General features: G+C 35.0%; 1 protein-coding gene across 4 annotated transcripts; it reads right to left on the bottom strand.

The window, feature by feature from the left end:
- Nucleotides 9889-21131, bottom strand: LOC109710498 (ABC transporter C family member 8-like). 4 transcript variants are annotated; one of them, XM_020233115.1, is made up of 13 exons: nucleotides 21084-21117; nucleotides 20103-20168; nucleotides 16020-17950; nucleotides 15335-15655; nucleotides 14798-14884; nucleotides 14112-14726; nucleotides 13406-13570; nucleotides 13024-13318; nucleotides 12569-12783; nucleotides 11803-12108; nucleotides 11003-11066; nucleotides 10669-10908; nucleotides 9889-10362 (listed from the first exon to the last, which is right to left on the bottom strand). In XM_020233115.1, exons 1-13 carry the CDS (start codon nucleotides 21097-21099, stop codon nucleotides 10235-10237), a joined length of 4449 nt encoding a protein of 1482 aa, XP_020088704.1. In that variant the 5' UTR covers nucleotides 21100-21117; the 3' UTR covers nucleotides 9889-10234. The 4 variants fall into 4 exon arrangements, with proteins under 4 accessions (XP_020088704.1, XP_020088705.1, XP_020088706.1 ...); XM_020233116.1 differs by lacking the exon at nucleotides 20103-20168 and having other exon boundaries at nucleotides 21084-21131; XM_020233117.1 differs by lacking the exons at nucleotides 20103-20168; nucleotides 21084-21117 and adding an exon at nucleotides 18111-18295.

Below are 22706 nucleotides of genomic sequence, written 5' to 3' on the forward strand. Positions count from 1 at the left end.
CATTCAATATATATATATATATATATATATATATATATATATATATTCTAACTATGGTGCGTTGAAAAACACCAAGTATTTAGTATTTGTAAGTTTTGAACGTTAGATCTCCACTTTTTATCATTTTTAACCGTTATATTATACTATTCAACTACCTATCTGCTTAATTCTTGAAAATCACTATTATTCTATAAGCATGCCAACTTAAAGAGTTGGATTTTTGGAGATTTCCTTCTTTGAGAGAGAGAGAGAGAGAGAGAGAGAGAGAGAGCACGAAGGCATTTTTGGAGTTTCGTTGTGGCTTATTAGCTGTGAGAGCCTGGGGACAGGGGGCCTAATTGGAAGTGTTGTCGCTTCCACTGTAAAGCCTACCTGGATAAGCTTTGAGAGTCGTGTCCCACGCGACAAAAATTTTCATGGGACGTACTCCATGCGATGGACGGCATCCGCCGCCCGATAGGCCGTGGTCTGGATCTCAAAGCATTCTAGTCCGAATGCCGAGGGCTATGCAGCGACTTAGACTTTACTGTATTACACATGCACCATATCATTAAATAATAAATCAATCATATTTTTCTATTTTAAAAAAATATATAATAAAAATATTTTTCTATTAACTATGATGAGACATATCAATTTAATGGCGTGTTTGGTTCGCACTATGAAAAATTACTAAGAGTAAAAAGATATTCGAGAATCTTATTACTATTCATTCTATTATAAAAATATAATATTTTGATATTTAGTTCGCACGGTAATATTATTTAGTCATATTATTTAAAATTACTAAAAATATACAATTAATTAAATTAATTTAATTTTAAATAATTCTATAAAAAATTTCAACATTTTTTAAGAAAAAAAAGAGATAGAATATATGTTAGAAAAAGAGAGCATAATTAAGAAATAGAAAGAAAAATAGAGTCCAGATTAGAGAGAATGAGAATGTTGAGATTTTAGAGAAAGATGGAGAGAAATAGCAATTTAGAGAAAGAAAAAGAGTTAAAGTTTAGAGAGAAAAAGATAAGTTTAGAGAGAAATATGAGGGTAGAGTGTAAAGAAAAATAATATCAACTAACCGGCGGGTAGGAAGAAAAAAAAAAAATTAGACATATTATAATTAGTCAAATTCATTAATATAAGATACCCACCATTCCTGAAATGAATGAGATTAATATTTTGGGATGCATCTTATTTCCAAGTAAATCTAGTATTACCAACTAGATTACTTAGTACGTTTAGCAAAACACCGTTATATTCTTTTTATTCCTATTGGATTACTATGAATTTTAAAAAAATAGCGCGAACCAAACGCATTCTAAGAAAAATAATTTTATTGGTTAGATACTCCACGTCAGTAATATAATTGGTATATTTTAAATTTTTTTAACACTTCGCACGTGTCTCATTAAATTTTTTGGGGGGGCATTTTTCTGAATGATTTTTATTGTTAAATTTTTTGGGGGGCATTTTTATGAATGATTTTTATTGTTTATTTGCCTTTTTGTAAGAAACTTTTTCTAGTTTAGTGGTTTTTTTTTTTGTAAGAGGAGCTATTTTTTCATTTTTTACATTTGGACCTCAATTTTTAAAAACCGGCTAAAATATTCATGCATTTTAAACACCCATCACCCACCTCATGGACCACCAATGCTGATGGCAGCCTCGAGCGTTTGTTTCACCTTTGCCATTTTCACACAAACTGTTCCTTCGCATCCGTGAACATCTTATGAGTAAGGAAAATATAGAGAACTTTACTTGCTCGTTGTCGTAGCTGCTCAATGGAGATGAATGTGGTAGAGGATGAGAGTGATGATCGCTAGCCGAGAATACTTCCGAAACATATTCGTGAGGGGCGTAGTAGACGGTGGCGATGTGGTGGCAAAAGTAAGAGGAAAAAAAAATTGACGGACGACGTTATGTTGCACTATTTATTAAAAAAATTGACCCATTAAACTATGAGTCCCTAAGATAGTTCTATATATAAGATATAATAGGGTTACAACTTTTAATCCAACTATAACATTTTGGATGGTGGTTAGGCCTAACAGATTAAGATAGTTAAACGTGATAGAATTAGAGTAGTCCTACAATAGGTGACCCCCTGAGAAGTGGGATGTCACAATTGATGTCAGAGTCACTTACCAGCCGGAAGTGTGAGATAAGTTTCAGATAAGTCAGGTTATACAACGAGGAGAGCGAGACTTTTATGCTAATGACTATTGTGGATAGAGCGAGACGAGTCTTACATCGCCCGATACTTATATATGAATCTGAACTTGACGAAGACGTTAGGATTTGAAGAGAGAAAGAATATGAGACTTCAAGGAAGTTCTATATATAAGATTTTATAGGGTTAAAACTCTTAATCTGTCTATAGTATTTTGGGAGACAGCTAGATCTAAGAAATTAAAAGAGTTAAGCATGTAGTCCTAGAATGGGTGACCCTCTGGGAAGTGGGCCGTCATAATTAATAGTGCAACATTTGTTTGAATAGTATAATTTTTTTTAAATAGTGCAATATTGCATCATCCGCTAGATCTCTTTCTCTCACTATCATTGCCATTTTGCCACTGTAGCCACGCTGCGAACCCATTCTTGAATCAGCTTCAAAAGCATTCTCGACCCGCGATCATTGCTCTCTTTCTCCATCACCTCCATTTGTATCTTAGGTAATGTTTTGAGCAACACCACTCTTGTTTTTCCTATGGCGACCTTGTCGGAGCTCGTGTGCGAGGTAGGAGAGGAGCGTTGTGGCTATGTTGGGGCGATGGAGGAGTGAGAGAAAACGGAAGGAGAAAGAGAGCGATGAGAGAAAAAATAGAAATAGTTTGATCATTTAAAGAAATTCGGGCTAGATTTGCAAAAACAAAAAAAATGATCACTTTTGCAAAATTGCAAAATTAGTAAAATTTTATGCAAAAAGGCCTTGCAAGTTTTAGAAATATTATCACTAATTCTCAAAATTTAAAGTATCACTGATACCTCATTAAATCTTCTAAATTATTATGAATGCTTCTACTTTTTATCCTCTATTCAATAATAGAGAATGCCCCTGCATAATTTCCTCTAGTATTTTTTGTACAATTGATGTTTTTTTTGTCTGAATTTTACTTTTAGCAATTCCTATTCGATTGACCGGAGATATGGGTGATATAATGCAATTGTGTCATTTTAGACAAATTTTTTCTATTTTAGGATTATACGTATATAAACTAAATTGGAATGTTTTTAAAAACACAAACTCCTTTATATTTATAATTTTTTCGCGTTTAAATCTATCATTTATCTCATTAGATAAAAAGTCAATAATATAGGTTGCTTGCGGGGTTCATTACTGTACATGACCAAAGGACAGAAGGATTGATCCGATCGCCAAAAAAGCTACAACACCATTATTTTGGTCGTTCTAAAAGCACTCTAGCTAAACTCTCTTTATATATATATAAAATATAAAATTTTATACTGTTTTTTTTGCATTTAGCCTCTTCAGAAAAATTTTTTTTTTTTTTACAAATAATCACATAAAATTTATATTTACAAGATTGATCCTATACCCACCGCGTAAGTGCCACGCAGACACCACGTGTGCGTGAGAGTATAGATTAAATTAAACACGGTAAACCATCCACCATGTTTGAACAGGATGAATAGTTCACCGTATTTATTATATATATTATGTTTATTTTATTATACACTTTGTAAGGTGTATATATAAGTATAATTAAGCTGAGTAAAATGAATTATTCACTTAAACACGGTGAATGTTCACTGTGTTAAACTTAATCTATACCATTTTTCACGCTTACATGACGCTCGTGTGACGAAAATAGAATCAATCTTGCAAATATAATTTTTGTGAAACTAATTGTGATTTTTTTTATTTTTCCGAGGGGGACTAAATTTAAATATAAAAAGGCTCAATTTTATAAGGTTTTTGTCCACAAGCTGTACGTCGCTTCTCTCTGATGCCGTTCACCTGCCCGTACCTCTATTGAGGTGCCCTCAGCCTGTATGGTTTTTGTTGTCATCTTCTGAAGTGATAAACACAAAGACACAGAGTGCTAGCACATGTGTATACCACTCAGCTTCTTCTGCTTCTTTTGCATTCAGAATCACAAATAGAGAAATTCTACGTTTCGAGCCTCTTATTATCCTGCTATAAAACAGCATTATCCTTCTATAAAACAGCTCTTTAATTTTTTTTCAAGTATTATATTTTATTTTACTACGCCAACAAATAATCAACAAATAACAGTACGTCAAAGTATATGATTTAAACTTAGGGTGTGCTTGTTCCGTATAAAACTATGAAAAAAAAATTCGGTGAAAAAAAAATTTTCGGAGAAATTTTTTTTTTTACGCTCTCCGGTGTTTAATTTGTAAAAAAAAAAAAAGCTTTTCGTTACGATTGTTTGATTGAAAAAAAAATAAATAAAAAAATAAAAAACTATTATATATATTTTTCTTATTATATAAACAATAATTACTATACCATATATATTATTAGGGAAAACTTTAAAAACCCTCCCTGTGGTTTCACACTTTTTCATTTTAGTATCCTGTGGTTTAAAGTTTATCAAGTTAGTATCCTGTGGTTTCTCACTTTATCACTTTAGTACCATGTGGTTTAAAGTGTATCAAGTTAGTACCCTGTGGTTTTGCACTTTATCACTTTAGTACCCTGTGGTTTAATATTTCATTAAAAGAAAAATAAAACAACANTGGTTTCACACTTTATCACTTTAGTACCCTGTGATTTAAAAAACCACAGGGTACTAACTTGATACAAATTAAAACCACAGGGTACTAAAGTGATAAAGTACAAAACCACAGGGTACTAACTTGATACACTTTAAACCACAGAGTACTAAAGTGATAAAGTGAGAAACCACAGGATACTAACTTGATACATTTTAAACCACAGGGTACTAAAGTGAAAAAAATTGAAACCACAAGGAGGGTTTTTGAAGTTTTTCCATATTATTATTATAGTTTTTTAATAAATAAATATATTTAAAATATATTATACAGTATATGTAATATAATACATAATAGTATATTATATTTAATACTGTAAAACAAATTAAAATATTTTTATAAATAATATTTATAAATATAATAATATATTTATATAAAAATAAAATACTATTAATTATATATATATATATATATATAATGAATGAGGGAGAGAGAGTCCAAAGGTTCAGGTCTCTCGTGGATTCTTTCTCATGCAGTTCACAAGGTGAAGTTCACCGTGTGTTAATGCATTGCCTGTGCCATGTTTTTTCAGCGCGAAGTTTTTGTTTTTTGTTTGAAGAGAGCGAAAAACAAAAATATTTGATTTTTTGAGAATCTTTTAAATTTTTTTTACAAACAACCGAACAAAAAAAAAATTATTTTAATAAAAAAATATTTTTTTACAGAAATTTTAGGAGGATCCAAACACACCTTCATTAATGTTGCCTCCCCCATCATATGCTTTAATCAAAATTAATAATTTTACACCGACCGTCTCTACAGCAAGTGGCAAAGAACCTGATAGTTGGTACCCGAGGTCCAAATTTGAATTCTAGTTGATTTATATTTTTAGTTAAGTTTATTTCTAAATAAAATAAACGAAACGGATAGCGTGCTATCTATATTTCTCAAAAAAAAAAAAAATTTACAAAATTACTTTTCTAATAATTAGGCCAAATAAATCCTAAAATAGCTTCCCTAGAAAGCTTCACCTCACAGCATAGACACCACGGGAAAAGCTGTTTGAGGGACAGGTGTGCTGCAGCTGCTGCTTGATAAGGAAGCAACACCCAAGCCAAAAAGCCTGCGTGTGCTTCGGCTTTTTATTACTCCCCACCCCCACAAAGTTCAGCGAACCGTTATGCTTCAGTCCCCTTCTAACTTTTGGATTTTTCTCCGAGCGCTTCTTCTTCCGGTATAATTATCATATATATAAATAGAAAAAACTTCAAATACCTTCCTTATAATTTTACTTTTTCTCACTTTAGTATTCCATGATTTAAAATATATCAAGTTAGTATCATGTAGTTTCGCACTTTCTTATTTTAGTACCCTGTGGTTTAAAGTGTACCAAGTTAGTACCCTATGGTTTAATATTTCATTAAAAGAAAAATAAAACAACATAGTACTAACTTAGATACCAAAATAAAACTACAGGGTACTAACTTGATACAAAAATAAAATCATAAAGTACTAACTTGATACACTTTAAATGACAGGATACTAAAATGAGAAAATGCGAAACCACAAGGTACTAATTTGATACACTTTAAACCACAGGATACTAAAATGAAAATTGCGAAACCACGGGGGAGGTTTTTGAAATTTTTCCTAAGGTAGGATACAACAAGCTACAGATATCTTAATATCATGTTTCCATATATATGACAGCTAATAATTAATTTAGGCCAATTTGCATAAAAAATCCACTTGTTTTGGACTTTTGCAAAACTGGGCCACCTTTTTCGTTTTTGCAGATTCGGTCCGCTTTTTCAGCAAACTTACCAAAATACCCTTATTACTTTTTCTCTTTCTTCTTTCTCTCTCTTCTCCGTTTCTCTCGTTCTTTTTTTTTTTTTCTCGCCGGCAGAGCGGAGGCGGAGCGGTGGCGGAAACGGTCCGTCTCGCCTCTCACCCTCATACTTTCGCCCTCGCCCTTGCACTCGTCCATGCACCCCCTATCTTCCTCGTCTCTGACCCCGCCAAGGCCGCGCCGCGACTTTTTTTTTTTGCTTTTTTCTTTTTTTTTCTTCTCCGACTCTTCTCCACCGTCTCTGACGACGACGCCTCTCGCCCTTCTCCGCCCTTCTCATCTCTCCCTTTCCCTCATTTTCTGCCGCCTCCGACGACGATTTATCTTCGCCGGCGCCGACGTTGACACCGTAGAGGTCACTGCGGCGCTACAGCCTCGGAGCGGGGGTTCTTAGCCGCGTCGTCACCGGCGCCGTAGCTGTTGGCAGAGAATGTGACAAAAAAAAATTATAGAAAAAACAGAAAAAAAAAGATAAAAAATTATATAAAAAGAATGATGAAGATGAAATTGCATATTTAATTACAAAAAAAATTATAAGTTGCACTATTTAAGATGTAACTGCTGCTTTAAGATAAAAATTATACTCTTTGAACGAAAATTATACTATTTTTTATCTTAAACTGCATCCTTTTAAGTATATTTATACTGTTTCTCCTCTTGTTGCACTGTTTCTCCTCTTGTTTACACAGAAATGGTGCAACAAGAGGAGAAACAGTATAAATATCTCTTAAAAAGGTGCAGTTTTTTCTCTTATTGCATTGTTTCTCCTCTTGTTGCACTATTTCTCCTATTGTTTACACAGAAATGATGCAACAAGAGGAGAAACAGTACAACAAGAGAAGAAACAGTAGATATATCTCTTAAAACAGTGCAGTTTCTCCTCTTGTTGCACTATTTCTCCTCTTGTTTACACAAAAATGGTGCAACAAGAGGAGAAACAGTATATATATCTCTTAAAACAGTGCAGTTTCTCCTCTTTTTGCACTGTTTTTTCTCTTGTTACACTATTTCTCCTCTTGTTTATACAGAAATGGTGCAACAAGAGGAGAAACAGTATAAATATATCTTAAAAGGGTGCAGTTTAAAATAAAAAAACAGTATAACAAGAGGAGAAATGGTGCAACGAGAGGAGAAACAGTGCAACTTTTGTTTAAAGAGTGTAACTTTCATCTTAATGGATGCAGTTTACATCTGAAAGAGTGTAATAAGAAGAGAAACAGTGTAAATATCTCTCAAAGAGTGTAATTTTCGTTTAAAGAGTGTAGTTTTCATTTTAAAGCTACAATTTACATCTTAAGTAGTGCAACTTATAATTTTTTTTACAGTTAACGATGCAATTTCATGTTCATCGTTCTTTTTATATAATTTTTTATCTTTATTTTTTTTTGTTTTTTCTATAATTTTTTTTTTGTCGCCCTCTCTGCCAACAGTCAAGGTGCCGGCGACGACGCCACTAAGGACCCCCGCTCCGAGTCTATAGCGCCGCAATGACCTCCACGGTGTCGACGTCGGCGCCGATGAAGATGCATCGTCGTCGGATGCGGCAGAGAATGATAGAGAGGGAGAGATGAGAAGGGCGGGGAAGGACGAGAGAGGCGTCGTCGTCGGAGACGGTGGAGAAGAGTCGGAGAAGAAAAGAAAAGAAAAAAGCAAAAAAAAAAAAAAAGTCGCGGCGCGGCCTTGGCCGGGTTGGAGGCGAGGAAGGTGGGGGGTGCGTGGACGAGGGCAAGGGCGAGTGCGAGAGCGAGAGAATGAGGGTGAGAGGCGAGACGGACCGTTTCCGCCTTCGCTCTGCTGGCGAGAAAAAAAAAAAGAACGAAAGAAACGAAGAGGAAAGAGAAAGAGGAAAGAGAAAAAGTAAAAAGGGTATTTTGGTCAGTTTGCTGAAAAAGTGGACCGAATCTGGAAAAATGAAAAAAGTGGCCCGGTTTTGCAAAAGCCCAAAATAAGTGGATTTTTTATGCAAATTGGCCATTAATTTAACTTTTTAAAGGTTTAATATTACATTTAATATAGAGTATTGAGTATTCAATCAGAGGGATGTGACGTGGGTTGGGCCGGCACGGACTGTATTTTTCGTGTGGATTCGAACTAGAGGCTGGTCCGGCCCGGCCTGGTTCCAAATCCGGTTCGGGCCGTGCCGGGCCGGAGCTACCAATTCTCTGGCCCAGCACAGCCCTTTCGTGTTCTGGGCCGGCCTCTTAAAAATTTTATTTTTTTTATTTTTTTAAAAATATATAAAATTTAAAAATATAAAAAAATAATTATTCCTATTTAGAAATTTAAAATTTATAAAAATTTAAAATTTATAAAAATAATTATAATATAACAAATATTTTTAATTTTTTAAAAATATATATAATTTTTTATTTTTTTGTTTGAAAAAAAAAATTGGAGAGCTTTTGGTCCAATGGACCAAAATTGTCTTGTCCATTGGATCAAAAACCTCCTTGACCTTGGGAGGAGATCTCCTGGGAAGGGCCCCAGGCGATTCGAGAAGAACCTTATACAGTTCGCGCCATGCTGGCCCGGCTGGGAGGGCCGTGCTATGCCAGGTCACGGGCCTATCCTCCGCTCGGCACAGCCTAGGCCCGTTTCGAGCCAGGCCAGGCCGATCCATCGAGCCCAACAGGAGAGGCCCAGCATGGCCCTCAAGCTCCGTCCAGGCCGGGCCGGTACGGGCCGTACTCTATCCCGGCCCGAGGTCGTGCCGGGCCGCCCCTAAGAGTATACCATCTTGAAGTGTTAAATATTAACTAATTATTAATACTCATTTAAAAAAAAAAATGTGTGAGGCCCATGTAAGCTTCAGCTACTATTACTAACTATTTGGGAAAATTACAAGCTCGATCCTCAAACTATAAGACAGTGACGGTTTGATCCACAAATTTTATTTATTATAGTTTTTATCTCGAACTTTCAAAATTGTTATAATCAAGTCTCACAATCTAATTTAGTGTATAAATATTACCGTATCACTGCTATAAAAACCATGCAACATTTTAGCTTTTAATGCATTATCAATCAGAACACTGATACATTGCTTATTAATTAGCAATATATCAATATTTAGTCGATTAAATTGAGTTATAGAACTGATCGTAATAATTCTAAAAGCTCGAGTAAAAAAATTATAACAAATTAAAGTTTTAGAACCAAAATATCACCCACCTCATAGTTTGAAGACCAGGCATGCAATTTACCCTAATAACTACTAAATTTCTCGAACATTGGTCATCGGTGCTTCAAATAAGCAATAGCTTCAGCTATTATCTCAAGCAGTGAGTTCATAGAATACGATGAGTAAATAAAATACAATATATCCTAATAGGGTCTTCAAGAATACTTTGTTCTCTTGCAGTAATTGCATAAAATGGCATCCAGCTGCGAGAAATGAAACTCATGCAAACTCTTATCTTCATTGCCAAAGCTGTTATTTTCATGACTCAAATACACTTCCTCCGTGCCCATCATTACAACAAGTAAAACATCATCAAAGAATCTTTGTGATTCTTCGTTATTCTTCTTATGATCCTCTAATCAGGAATTGGCTAAAGGGCTGAAACGTGTGTACACAGGAACATTAATCGGTGGAACTTACCCGAAAGTTAAGATAAACTTAATTGTGACTTATGAAAATCGTTAAAACTTCAGCTTCTATTGGTTTCCGTAGGTGTCTTGTTACTGGATAGTAAGATCATTTGCTGAGTTTCGCCTACAGTTTGACCAGTACTCTGCGACAAGTTTAGAGAAGGCAGAGTTCTTAGTCTCCATTAATTTAGAGGGCTTTTCATATTCCACAAGTTTTCCTGCAGAAAATAGAAAACATCAATGATGTCAATTACAAAGTCGATTTTTTACGAGTTAATGCCTTTTTTTTTTCCAACAAAATTGATGTGAATCTCTTTCTGAGAAACAGTTGATGCTACTTTCTAATCGAAATTCTGGACAGAATATTTGTCAATGTTATCAGTTCAAGAAAAATAGTCTATTCTATTCCGAGGACTAGAATATCAAGAATTTCAAGTGTTTATTGGCCTGTTCTTTCTGGCATTTTGACCATTTAAATAGAAAAGAAAATATACAAAAAATTGCGAGGATTTTGTGAGACATACCATATGATAGGACCATGACCATGTCACTGTCAGTAACTGTCGGAACTCTATGAGCAATGGTTATGACTGTACAACTTGAGAATTCCTGCTTTATAACTCTCTGCAGCACAGCATCAGTGGCGGAATCGATCGACGCAGTTGCTTCATCTAAAACAAGAATTTTGTTCTTACGAAGAAGAACTCTACCGAGGCAGAAGAGTTGGCGCTGCCCTGCACTCCAATTCTCGCCGCCATCGCTCACTGCCACAAGGGAAAGAAAAATATTCATATTGTCCCTTTCAGAAGTACTAATCCATAACTTAACCGACTTCTTTATTAGTGTTAAATCACTTACCTGAAGAATCAAGAAGAGTAGGAAGACTGCTAATTGTGCTCTTCAATTGGCACTTCTCTAAGACCTGCAAATATGAATATTGAAGAATTTAACACTAAACAATAATGTAACCTACTAATATGACTGCTAAAAAAGCTGTTGTTTCACATGAGTGTTGTTGGCTTGCCTAATGCCGAACAAAAAGACCCTGAGTACCTGTACTTCGGTTGGTGAGATCTAGAAAGTTAGCAACGGTAAAGGGGGCATAGTAGGGAGAAGGGAATTAACGATCATAGCCTCTACTTGTGGGGGCTTTATTGTTTTTAACCCTTTGTTTTAGCGCCATGGAAGCCGCGTTACTTCATCCTGTTGCTAAATTCATCTTCTTACTGAATAAAGTGGTAGCATACTACCTTTCTCTCTCCAAAAAAAAAAAAAAAAGACTGCTAAAAGAAAAAAAATAGTAATTGAAGCTTACAAAATGGAGTTAAAAATGTTTGGAGTATCCACCAATTATAATGATTTCTTAAAGATATGATGTGATTATAAGACTTCTAAGTTCAGGTGCCTGTTTTAAAAATATTGTACGGTTATTGTATGGTAAGGCAGCAACATCAGATCATTCAAATTGCATCCGTTCAGGTAATCCAATTTAAAACATTGGAAGGTTAAGTAGCAATATCAGAACTTTCAAATTTTAGCCTACCTATTTTAAGATGTATACTGCTCTATAAAGGTTCCCTGTACATTATTACCCAAAAAAAGAAAATAAAAAAAAAATAGAGAGTGACTTGATAATACAAATTAGTTATTCGGCTAACCTCCCATATCTCATGGTCAGTATGCAAGCCAAGAGGATCCAAGTTACTCCTCACAGTTCCCCTGAAAAGAGTTGGTTCTTGAGGAATTATACTCAACTTTGTTCTCAAGTCCTTCAATCCAATAGAACATATGTCAAGTCCATCAATAAGAATCCTCCCACTCACGGGGTCTATGAGACGAAAAAGAGCACTTATAAGAGTGGTTTTTCCGCTTCCAGTCCTTCCTACAACCCCGATCTTATTTCCTGCTAAAAATGTGCAAGTGATTCCTTTGAGAACAAGGGGCGCATTGGGACGGTACTTAACCTGATCATCACAAAACGTTTATGCAAGTATTTTGGTTAGGTGCTTCTCCATTTATATCTGCAAAATCATCTATTGACACGTACAATCCAGTAAAATCTGACTTATCATATATGCCCCTCAAAGTGCTTTACCCTTTTATTTTACAAATTTATCCGATCTTTTTTTCTTTTTTTTTTTTACAAGTATAAATGTTTTAAAGTTTTTTTACAAGTCTAAATGTTTTAAAGTTTTTTTACAAGTATAAATGTTTTAAAGTTTTTTTACAAGTATAAATGTTTTAAAGTTTTTTTACAAGTATAAATGTATTAAAGATGAATGCATTTGTAAGTAAAAGGGTATATAAAAACAAAGTTTCTGAAAGACAAATATGAAAATTCTGATTTTGCAATAGTTTGCAGGGGTAGAAGTCTTTTTACTTCATAACAATGAAATATCATGATAAAAAATAATCCCTTCTCACCATCAATTCTTGCAGATCGATCCTTCCTTCAAAAGGCCATGAAGGTGGAGGCCTATTTTCTGGAATTATAGCCGGAGGCTCTGGTGGAATGTACATGAACTGCTTGATTCTCTCCACGGAGATGATATGGTTCTCCAAGCTAGAGTAGAACCGTGTTAGAAACACTTGAGAAGGCGTGAGTGTTAAGGCATATGAGAGACATAGACCCGCAAATCCTGAAACAATTCAGATCAGGTGATCAAACAATGAAATTGTCAGACCCTAATCATCCCACTAGTATTTTCTGTAAGACTATATTACCCCTTTTTTAAAGTTACTTCCTTATTTCAATGCACTTGAAAAAGGGTTAGAAAACTTGTCTTGTTTGATTCTTTTAGCAGCTAATAATGGATCGCACTGTTAAAAGAAAGTTCAAGGACTTAAATACACCAGTAACATGAAATCTGTAAGAGTACCTGGTGAAATAATTCCTTGAGGAAGCAAAACAAGGAAAAGGGCTGAAGTAATTATGGGCAGAGTTTGCAAGGCTTCTACTCTTAATAGCACCCATTCTAATGCAGCAATGGTGTGGAAGAACAACGTAGCATCAGCGTCAATAAGATTTAAATTGGTCTGAATGAACCTCTCAGCCACTGCAAAAGCTCTTATAGTCACCACGCCGAGCATAGACTCTGCTGCATAATTCATAACCGGTGCCTTTGTCGTTCCATTGATTCTCACTAGCTCCCTCACTGAAGCTATATAGTACCTCTGTTTGTATATACACAGTAGAGTCATTTAGCTTCATTTATCTAGAAAGTTACAAATGATATGAAGCTTGATCATTGCTAGAGTTACCTGAATATATATCATCAATATTGTTACTGGTGTTGCTACAATTAGGACTTGCCATGTTACAGTCGCCATGACTATTATGACCATAGCAGCCTCAACACCACCAGCAATCACGAAAGAGATTGAATATGGTATGTCGAAGTCCAAAATACTCATATCTGAAGAAGCCTGCAGGGACATACTCAAGATGGTTAGTTCACATGAACCACATAATAGTTAATAATTTTAGACAATATGACAGAACCATTCATTTCTCAGTTTATCTAAAGCCCAAAAATAAAGGAAGTAATTTGATTTATAATGTATAATTATTGTTATTGAATCAAAAGATCCAAGGATCAGTTACAATATCTATTTAAGGATTAATTAATTACAAGTTTAATCCTGAGTTCGACGTCAATTTCAATTCATCCATGTAGTTTCAATTGTAATAATTAAGTTCCTGAAGTTTTCTCTGATTACTGGACAAGCTTTGCTAAAAATGAAATCCTAAGCACAAGATTGAAGCGAAGTTCACTTCAGATATACTCTAAAGATGTGATTGGAAACTATGAGGATGAAATTGATATACATGCCAAACTTCAGGAACTAAATTTGTAATTAACTTAAGGTCTATTAAACGAAAAAAAGAACATTGCGATGGCAAAAAAGTGACACGGTAGAGTTACTAAGAAACTAAACTGTTTGAATTTTTTATATAAGGCCTTACCCTAGTCAGAATCCTTCCCACAGGGGTTGAATCAAAAAACAGCATGGGAGCCTTGAATACTGAATCCATTAAACCAGTGAAAAATGCCCTGGAAGCTCTCAATCCGAGGTGGGCTGCAAAATAACTCCTAAAATATGTAAAGGAGCAACTAATAATCGAAAGTGCTGCATAAACTCCGACCAAAATCGCACTACTGATGTTACTCATCTGAAGACCTATTGCCAACCAGTAAGTCGAAAGGCATTGAAGAATCACAAAAGAAGATTGAGCAAATATAACCAAAGTAAGAAAGAAAGATCCCTTCGAAACATACAGATAATCTTTATAGGGTTTCCATCCAAGATCTCCTATTTCCTTTTCTTCGTTCTCCGTAAGCTGCACTGCTGAAATGGCCTTGAATAAAATTTCTGCGTCACTGTTTTGCCTTAGAGAATTTGATCCTACTGACTCTAAATCCCGAGTTGTTCTTTGTTTTCCAGTTTGGGTTTGATGGTCTATAGATTTCAATATTGTGATTGAAGATTTGTGAGCGTTAACTAACTGTTCAAATGCAGTCCCAGCCTTGAGAAGCTTGTCATATGTTCCTGCTTGAGTAATTTGCCCATTTTCCATAACCTAAGAAGAAGATATCAAGCTTAGTAAACAACCACTATTGGTAAGAAATTTTACAAATAAATACTTCTTACCAGAATTTTATCAGTCTCAGCGAGAAATTCGACTTGATGAGTTACGAGAATTACAGTTTTGTTTCCAAGAGCAGCCATGACACAATCCTACAATGAAGCTTCAGTCAATTTAATAGTCAAAGCACATGACACTTAGATGTCGCATTGTATCTCTTTGGCCTAAGTTTTAGAGCTGGTTCTGCTCTCGGAGATACAGCAGCTAGGCATTTTCTAAATCTTTTGTAGTTATGCTGTACAAAGTTCAAATGAGCTCTTGAGCCCTAAAAGCAGAAGTTGAAATATGAAGCGTCTGCATCTGCTACCATGAGAAGTCATTGGGCCAAATCTAAATGAAAAAGGCTCCGTTGTTTCTTCGAAACAGCTCATTCAAGCAACATTTCTGCAGAAGCTTGAGATTAGCCAAACAGGCCCGAACTGATATAGATGCACAGAAAAAAAAAAAAAAAAAAAAAAAAAAAAAACTAAAAAATAATTGATTAAGAAAGCATAGCATAATACACTTTCTTTGGGTGAATATTGCAACATGGTTTTTCTTACGTAAAAAAGGGTTGCAGCAGTGTGTGCATCAACTGCACTAAAAGGGTCATCAAGGAGATAAATATCTGCATCATTATATACTGCTCTTGCTAGTTGAATCCTTTGCTTCTGTCCTCCGCTCATATTTAATCCCCTCTGACCTATCTCGGTAAGATCTCCATGATCAAAATTTCCAATGTCCTTATCTAGAGCACACGATTTGATGGCCCTCTCATAGAGTGCTTTATTGAAGGGCTTTCCAAAGAGTATATTATCACGAACCGTCCCACTTTGAATCCATGAAGTTTGCGAAACATATGCGATGGAACCAAAGACCTCAACCTACAAGAAACAATAATTTCATACCAAACTTCCAAGGTACGTGACTACAGTCTATTTGGAAAAAGAGTAGATAATAAATTTTGTCCCTGAAATTTGCTCCTATTTTAACAATTTCCTTCAGTTTACATGCAGTCAATTTACTTCAGGGGCCTGCCCTGAAAACTACCATGTCAGTGAACACTAATGATGATGCCAACATGTTCAAACGGTAGACTCGAAGGTCTTAATTGTTACGACGAACAAACTTCAGGGATTAAATAGTTAAAATTGAAAAGTGAGGACATATTTGATATCGAGATCAAACTTCATGGACTAAATTTGTAATATATGCACTAAAATTGATTTCATAGTCTTAATAACTTACTGATCCTGAGATTTTAGGTATCTCCCCAAGTAAAGCAGATAATAGTGACGATTTTCCAGCACCAACAGACCCACAAACAGCTATCTTTTGTCCTCTAGGTATGCTCAAGTTAATGTCCCTCAAAGTAAGAGTAGGCCCATTTTGGTCCCAACTGAAATTGCCGTTCTGAACTCTGACACAAAGATCCGTATTCTGTAAAGGCTTCCTATTAACATCCTCTTCTTTGATCTCATCCTCTAGAAGGAATATCTTAATGCGGTCTAATGATACTTTGACTTGGATCATCATTAATAGGACTTCAGGTAGCATTCTAACTGGTTCAGACATAACCCTTAAGGTTGCGAGGACCGTGAAAATGGTACTAGCATTTAAAGGGGCACTTTTTAGAGCAGCCGTTCCTGCTAATATCACTGCTGAGACGAATGTTGGGGACATCCAGTATAAAGCAGTTCCATAGGCCTTCTTAAGCTGAGTTTCTGCCAGCCACTTAAACTCTCCTTCTCTTAAAAGCTCAATCATTTGTCGATACTTCTCTTCCCACGATTGCAATTTGATGATCTTCATGTTGTTTAATACTTCGGATGTGGCTCTCAGTCTTTCATCTTGCGCGACCATGAACTTCGATTGGTAACCTTGTAATATCTTTGCAAAGGGCACATTTAGAAACCCACAAATGATCAAAGGAACTAGACCCGGAAGAGCACCCAAACCCACAATCCAAAATAGAATGACTATAGAAAGAATGAGCTGAAGCGGTTGGCTCCACGCCATGTGAACCCAATACGGAAAATCCCCAAGCCTGTACGCGTCAACTGCAATATAATTAACAACTTCTCCTGTAGAATGATTCCTCCTTCCCTGGCTAGAAAGCTTAAGCTGTTTCTGAAAAACAGCTGCCATAAGAGCCGAGCGCATCCTCATACCCACCCTCCTCGATTCAAAGAACCAATGCCTCTGAGATAAGGACTCGGCAAGCTTCATAACTATCAAACAAACTATCAACAAGAAGCCCATGTAGAGATCCCTCTCCTCTTTATGAGAGTACCATACAAAGAAATATAGTAAAATAGGAGCTGCCGCGATTGAGATTGTTTTTACCAATGCATAGAAACCGGTTAACAATATATCCTTCGAATAACACTTGCCCAATACCAAAAATATTGAGTTACGACTCCTCGATTTTTCTTGTTTTTGAATAGTCCACACTTGCAAAAACTTCTGGGAAGCATCAAATGCCCCATCTTCTGAATCTAAGGTCGGGATATCGTCGAGATCTAATGGTTTAGAGTAGCCTAATTTAAGTAAAGGGCTCAGCCATGAGAATGTCAGCCGACTAAATAGGCCGGCTTTGTACAGTTTCGCACTGTTTACGTCATTGTTGGTTAGCAAAGGTTGAGACAAGCTATCACAGGAAGGATCACTGCTTCTGAAAATGCAACTTAGAGCATTGAAGAGAAGTAAAATATTAACAGGCCATGACATTAATTCAAGGATTTCGGTGCGGCGCACATTCAACAAAACCTCCAAATTATAAGCAGAGATAAGGAGTGCCAATGAAACCCACCATATAAAAGCTATAAGTTTCACCAATTTGGTTGGGTGAATGTGCATGGAAATTGTTAGGGCTATCCAAACTATTCCCCTAACAAAATAGACCACCAAATTAGAAATATTTTGTTTGCCATTGGATAAATCCCAGATCCCCAAGATTATATACGCAATGCTGATTAATGCACAACACAATGAAACAATAATCGAATACCAACGCCGATTCCGGTTTCCATTTGCATAATTTTTTCTGAAGGAGGTGGATAATAAGCCCAAGATATAGGCAACGAGGAAGAAAATATTGATGATATCTATTAGGGTTCGCTGGGTGCAAGGAGATCCCAAATTGAATTCTCTCCCACAAATCATCATATGGAACCAACCTGTTCGACAAAATGTTCTAATGAGAAAAAAAAAAGAAAATGTATGATAACACTATGATGCAGAAAATTTTAATCCATAGAATAAATTGTATGGCATGTTCAAGCACACAAAATTAAGAAGATTGTAATGTAAACTTAAGATCGAGAAAAGAGAATGGACCTGAAGGAGAAAAGAGAGGCTTGAGTGAAGAACACAGAAGCCATTTTTTCTGAGAAATGCAAGCGAACAGAAGCAGAAGCAGAAGCAGAAGCAGAAGCAGTGTTGTTTTTTTTATGCAGCATAAAAAAATGATTCTGAGACAAGTGGGCTTATATGGGCCGAATTGGGCTAGGCCCAGAAGTGGTCCTCAAATGGGTGAATAGGCCCCCACATTCTCTTTGGGTCCAATCTAAATCCAAATTCATATAAACCCAAGTGGCAATTACTTATTACAAAACTCAATAACTCATTTATAATAGTTTTTTGGGAAAACTTTAAAAACCTCCCCTGTGATTTCACATGTTTTCACTTTAGTGCCATGTGATTTAAAGTGTATCAATTTAGCGCCATGTGGTTTCATTTTTCTCTCTTTATTTTTAATTTCACTATTTTTTTTTCTTAAATCAGTGAAAAAATTAAAATTAAAATTAAAGGGTACTAAAGTGAATATTCGATAAATCTATGTGGAAATATGAAGTTTTTTGTATACAATTTAACGAAATATTAATGAAAAAGCTGGCGAAAAGATAATGAAACCACATGGCACCAAATTGATACACTTTAAACCACAGGGTACTAAAGTGAGAAAGTACGAAACCATAGGGAGGGTTTTTGAAGTTTTCCCTAGTTTTGTTATATATTATTTCAAATTTAGAATTACTCTGATGAGTTGATAAGTCATTGATAATAGCATAAATATTAATTTTTAACTTAAAATATTTTACTCTTCTTTTTTTTAATAGAAAGATAGAAAACTTGTCTAAACTATGGTGCATTTTGAAATGTGTACATGCACTTGACGGTAATAGATTAAAATAGGATCGATAAATGTTACTCGACATAATATTTTCTAACTTCTTTAACAAATCATTAATTCTAACAAAAACTCGATAGAACTTTCTTACTTCAAAGAAGTGAAAATTGAGTTGAAAATAGAAATAGTGAAAGCTTATCCACCAATTTCGAAATGTATTTTCGCTCAAATAAGAGCGGTATATTTGTAAAACATAGGAGGATAATAATGTTCCCAAAGTAGCTATTGCTTATTGGTAAATCCAAATATCTGATGATGATGATAAACAAAATCTTTATGTGGTTGGCTTTTAGAGGGAAAATACTAACGGCCGATAATCTAATTAGGAGGGGATGGCCACATCCACCGAGCTGCCCGCTATGCAACAGAGAACCTATAACAGCTATACACCTCTTTAATTTCTATGATTATTCCAAGCTCGCTTGGCCGAATGCGGAAAACTCTCAAGATACACCCACTGGCCTCTACTACAGTCAGACGGTATCTTTCTTTCCACTTGGATCCAAATGAGGGAAAATGTATCGGCTAAACTACAACGTAAAATTAACTCGTCATTTGCTGCTATATGCTGGAACTTATGGAAGGAGCACAACAATAGAATTTTCAATGGATTGTATAGATCATCTGAAGAGCTAGCTTTAGTATCTCACAATAATGTACTAATGTGATTCAAACTTTTGTAACTGGGGGTCAATTTGGGGGATCAATTATTATTGTGGGCCTACTCAACCTCAGCAATTATAATTTATACTTGTTTTACATGTAACTCTTATTACATTCAATGAAATGTATAGGAAATACCCTATACACTCCTTTCAAAATATGTAGAAGATATAGATCATCTATCATTCGTTAATCGAGCACGAATATACTCGTATACGTAGAAAACAATCAAGGAGAGAAAGTAAGAGGATAATTTTTCAGAAAATAAGTTGCTTTTCTCAAGGAGCTGAGACTTGGGAGAGAGAAAGAGAGGACTAAAATCTAATTAATACACTGCAAAATGGAAACTGATTTTAACTAATTTTTGGAGATTACCACACTAAACAAAGGGGGAGAAATGAGAAAAACAAACTGAGTGTGCCAAATTAAATTGGAAAATAATAAATATTAATGAAAGATGATAGAAAATGAAGTACCTTGCTTACTCCTCAGAGTATCCATCTCTGAGGGAATCTCAACTTTGTGGATGTAGTACTCGTTAGCTAACTAGCCATGTATATACACACAATTAAACTATGAATTTATATTATAAAATAGAAACCACTGAATATATGATATAGACAGAGACACATGGGCTGCTTAAAATTTAAATTAGCATTTTAATGGATAAAAAAAAGATGCGGGAATTGAATGTTGTTTTGTCCTCTATATTTATGGTCGTCACCATGGACGTCATGCCAATTGAATAAATCCTACGTATGAAATTAATTAAAAATTATTTATAGCTAATCGACACATAATAACTATATATGAAAACAAACTGAGTGTATCACAATCATCATGGATTTTGAAGAATAAGGATAAGGTTTGTTTTCTTTTTTTTCCTTATATATACTTTCTTTTATAATTAGAGATAGGAACAAAATATTATTATTATCATCATCATATATACGATAGGAAATAACAAGACCAACTTCGCATTGGATTGTAGTGCAACCATTGGATCCACAGTTTTATTTTTTTACTAGGTTACCCTTAAAATATATAGTATTAATATATATGCTTCACAAGAGAACATGTGTAAACTTTATCCTCCCACTTATATTCTCTATATAAATTTCCAACGAAACAGTGTCTCAAAGTTTTATAATAATATCTTAATAAAAATAGAATAATAAATGAGATCTCTATGCAAAAAGCTTTCACCTAACATAAGAATAAAACCTGCAGATCTACAAGCCAATATGTGATTAGATTCCTTTAGTACATGAGGGAAACACATTTACCCTCTGACAAAAATTGAATACAGTCCTCAAGTAGGCTAAATAACATATATATATATATATAAAGAGAGAGAGAGAGAGAGAGAGAGAGAGAGAGAGAGAGAGGGTACTAAATTAGATAGAATAAAGGAAACAAAAACTTCACATGAAAGATCATAGAGATCGATCGCATACCATGCATATCCTTCATAGGAGCCAATATTTTTGAGGAGATGAAGTTGCTAGATATATAGCTTGAGCACTATGGAAGTGCAAAACAGTGTGTATATATAGCTTCTATGCTTTTAAAAATATTAAGTTATTGGTGATTGTAGGTTTTCGGCCCTTCGATTAAGAGATGTGCGATTAGGATAACAATGATCCTCTAGGGTTGAGTAAGCGGTTGGTTGAATAATATGATTTAACATATAAAAATAATCAAAATGCTAAATCTAACAGCAAAAAAGTTACAAGCACTGAATGCTTTGTGCTTTTATAAGTACCAACTCTCTCTCTCTCTATATATATAAATATCTATATATACTGAGGATATAAGTCAGCTAACACTTGTTTAATTGGTCCCACTGTCGCTTTAATTTTAGCTAAAAAGCATCTCTAATAGAGAATATTACACAAAATAAAAAAAGTGCAAAATCTTTGCTGTACTAAAAAGGCTATATGGATTTCTTAGAACCTGTTTGGTATTACTCCCGTATTATTTGAGAACAACTAGTTAAAAAAAATGCTAAACATTTTTTTTTTTTGAGAGAAAAAAATACTATACAAAATTAAAACGTACGAGTAAGAGGTTTTACTTTTAGACCTAATGTGCCACACTACACCATACATGCTTATTTTTAATTGCCAAAAGCTTTAGCTGAAAATAGAAACAATGGCGAAATAGAGATTACTGCATACAGAAAAACGGTAACCACTAGATAGAAATTAATAAAAACTCTAATTCAAAGCTGTCGGATCGTTGGTGCTAACTATCAATCCCAAAAGCTCGAATTGTTAGAAATACGCAACTAATTAATTCACTTAAAGCGTACAGATACAGCATCCAAAGGTATCAATTGTGATATACTCGGCCCATCCGGCCTCACACTACTTCGAACATGACTCGACCTATCCAGCCTCACGCCATTTCGAACGTGACTCAGCCCAACCCGACCTCCCGTCATATAGCAGAATGCTCACCCATTTAAGTCAACAAAAGCTTCTATTTTTGTAAGAAAGAAAAGCTGTTGAAAAAAGAGAATATAGGGCATTTCTATTTGGAAGAAGAAAAATATATCAGATATATACGTCCAGTCACTTTCCTCAGTTTCGTTTGCTGCTATTGGCGATCACACATTCGACGTACGTATCTAGCAAAGAATTTAACAACAGTAGGTAAAGGACATAAACATGCATGATCGTGCATGCATGCATGCATGGACCCCTCAAAACAATTAAAGGCGCTGTCACTATCTTAGTTTTCTCACACATATATATATAAATCATTTAAAAACATTGCATATGATTCAGCATCTATATGCTGCAACTACAATATCTATGTTATAGACGACTTGTTATAGCTTCCCATTAGAGAGATTGATCAACAAATTAATCAGAGCCCCCACAACTTTGCCTGAGAAGAAGAACACAGTGGAATGTTGTTTTAGTCACTATTTTCCAGTTTTTATTTCTTTGGAAGTATCTATAATTATCATGTCACCGTCATTTTTCGCATGCAAACCTCTCGATCTATAACTTGCTTATTGTCTTTCAATTTCATAAGATCTTAAACAACCTAATGATCAATTAATCACTTGT

This window comes from Ananas comosus, linkage group 5 (genome assembly GCF_001540865.1).
Source record: "Ananas comosus cultivar F153 linkage group 5, ASM154086v1, whole genome shotgun sequence".
Taxonomy (NCBI): Eukaryota; Viridiplantae; Streptophyta; class Magnoliopsida; order Poales; family Bromeliaceae; genus Ananas; species Ananas comosus.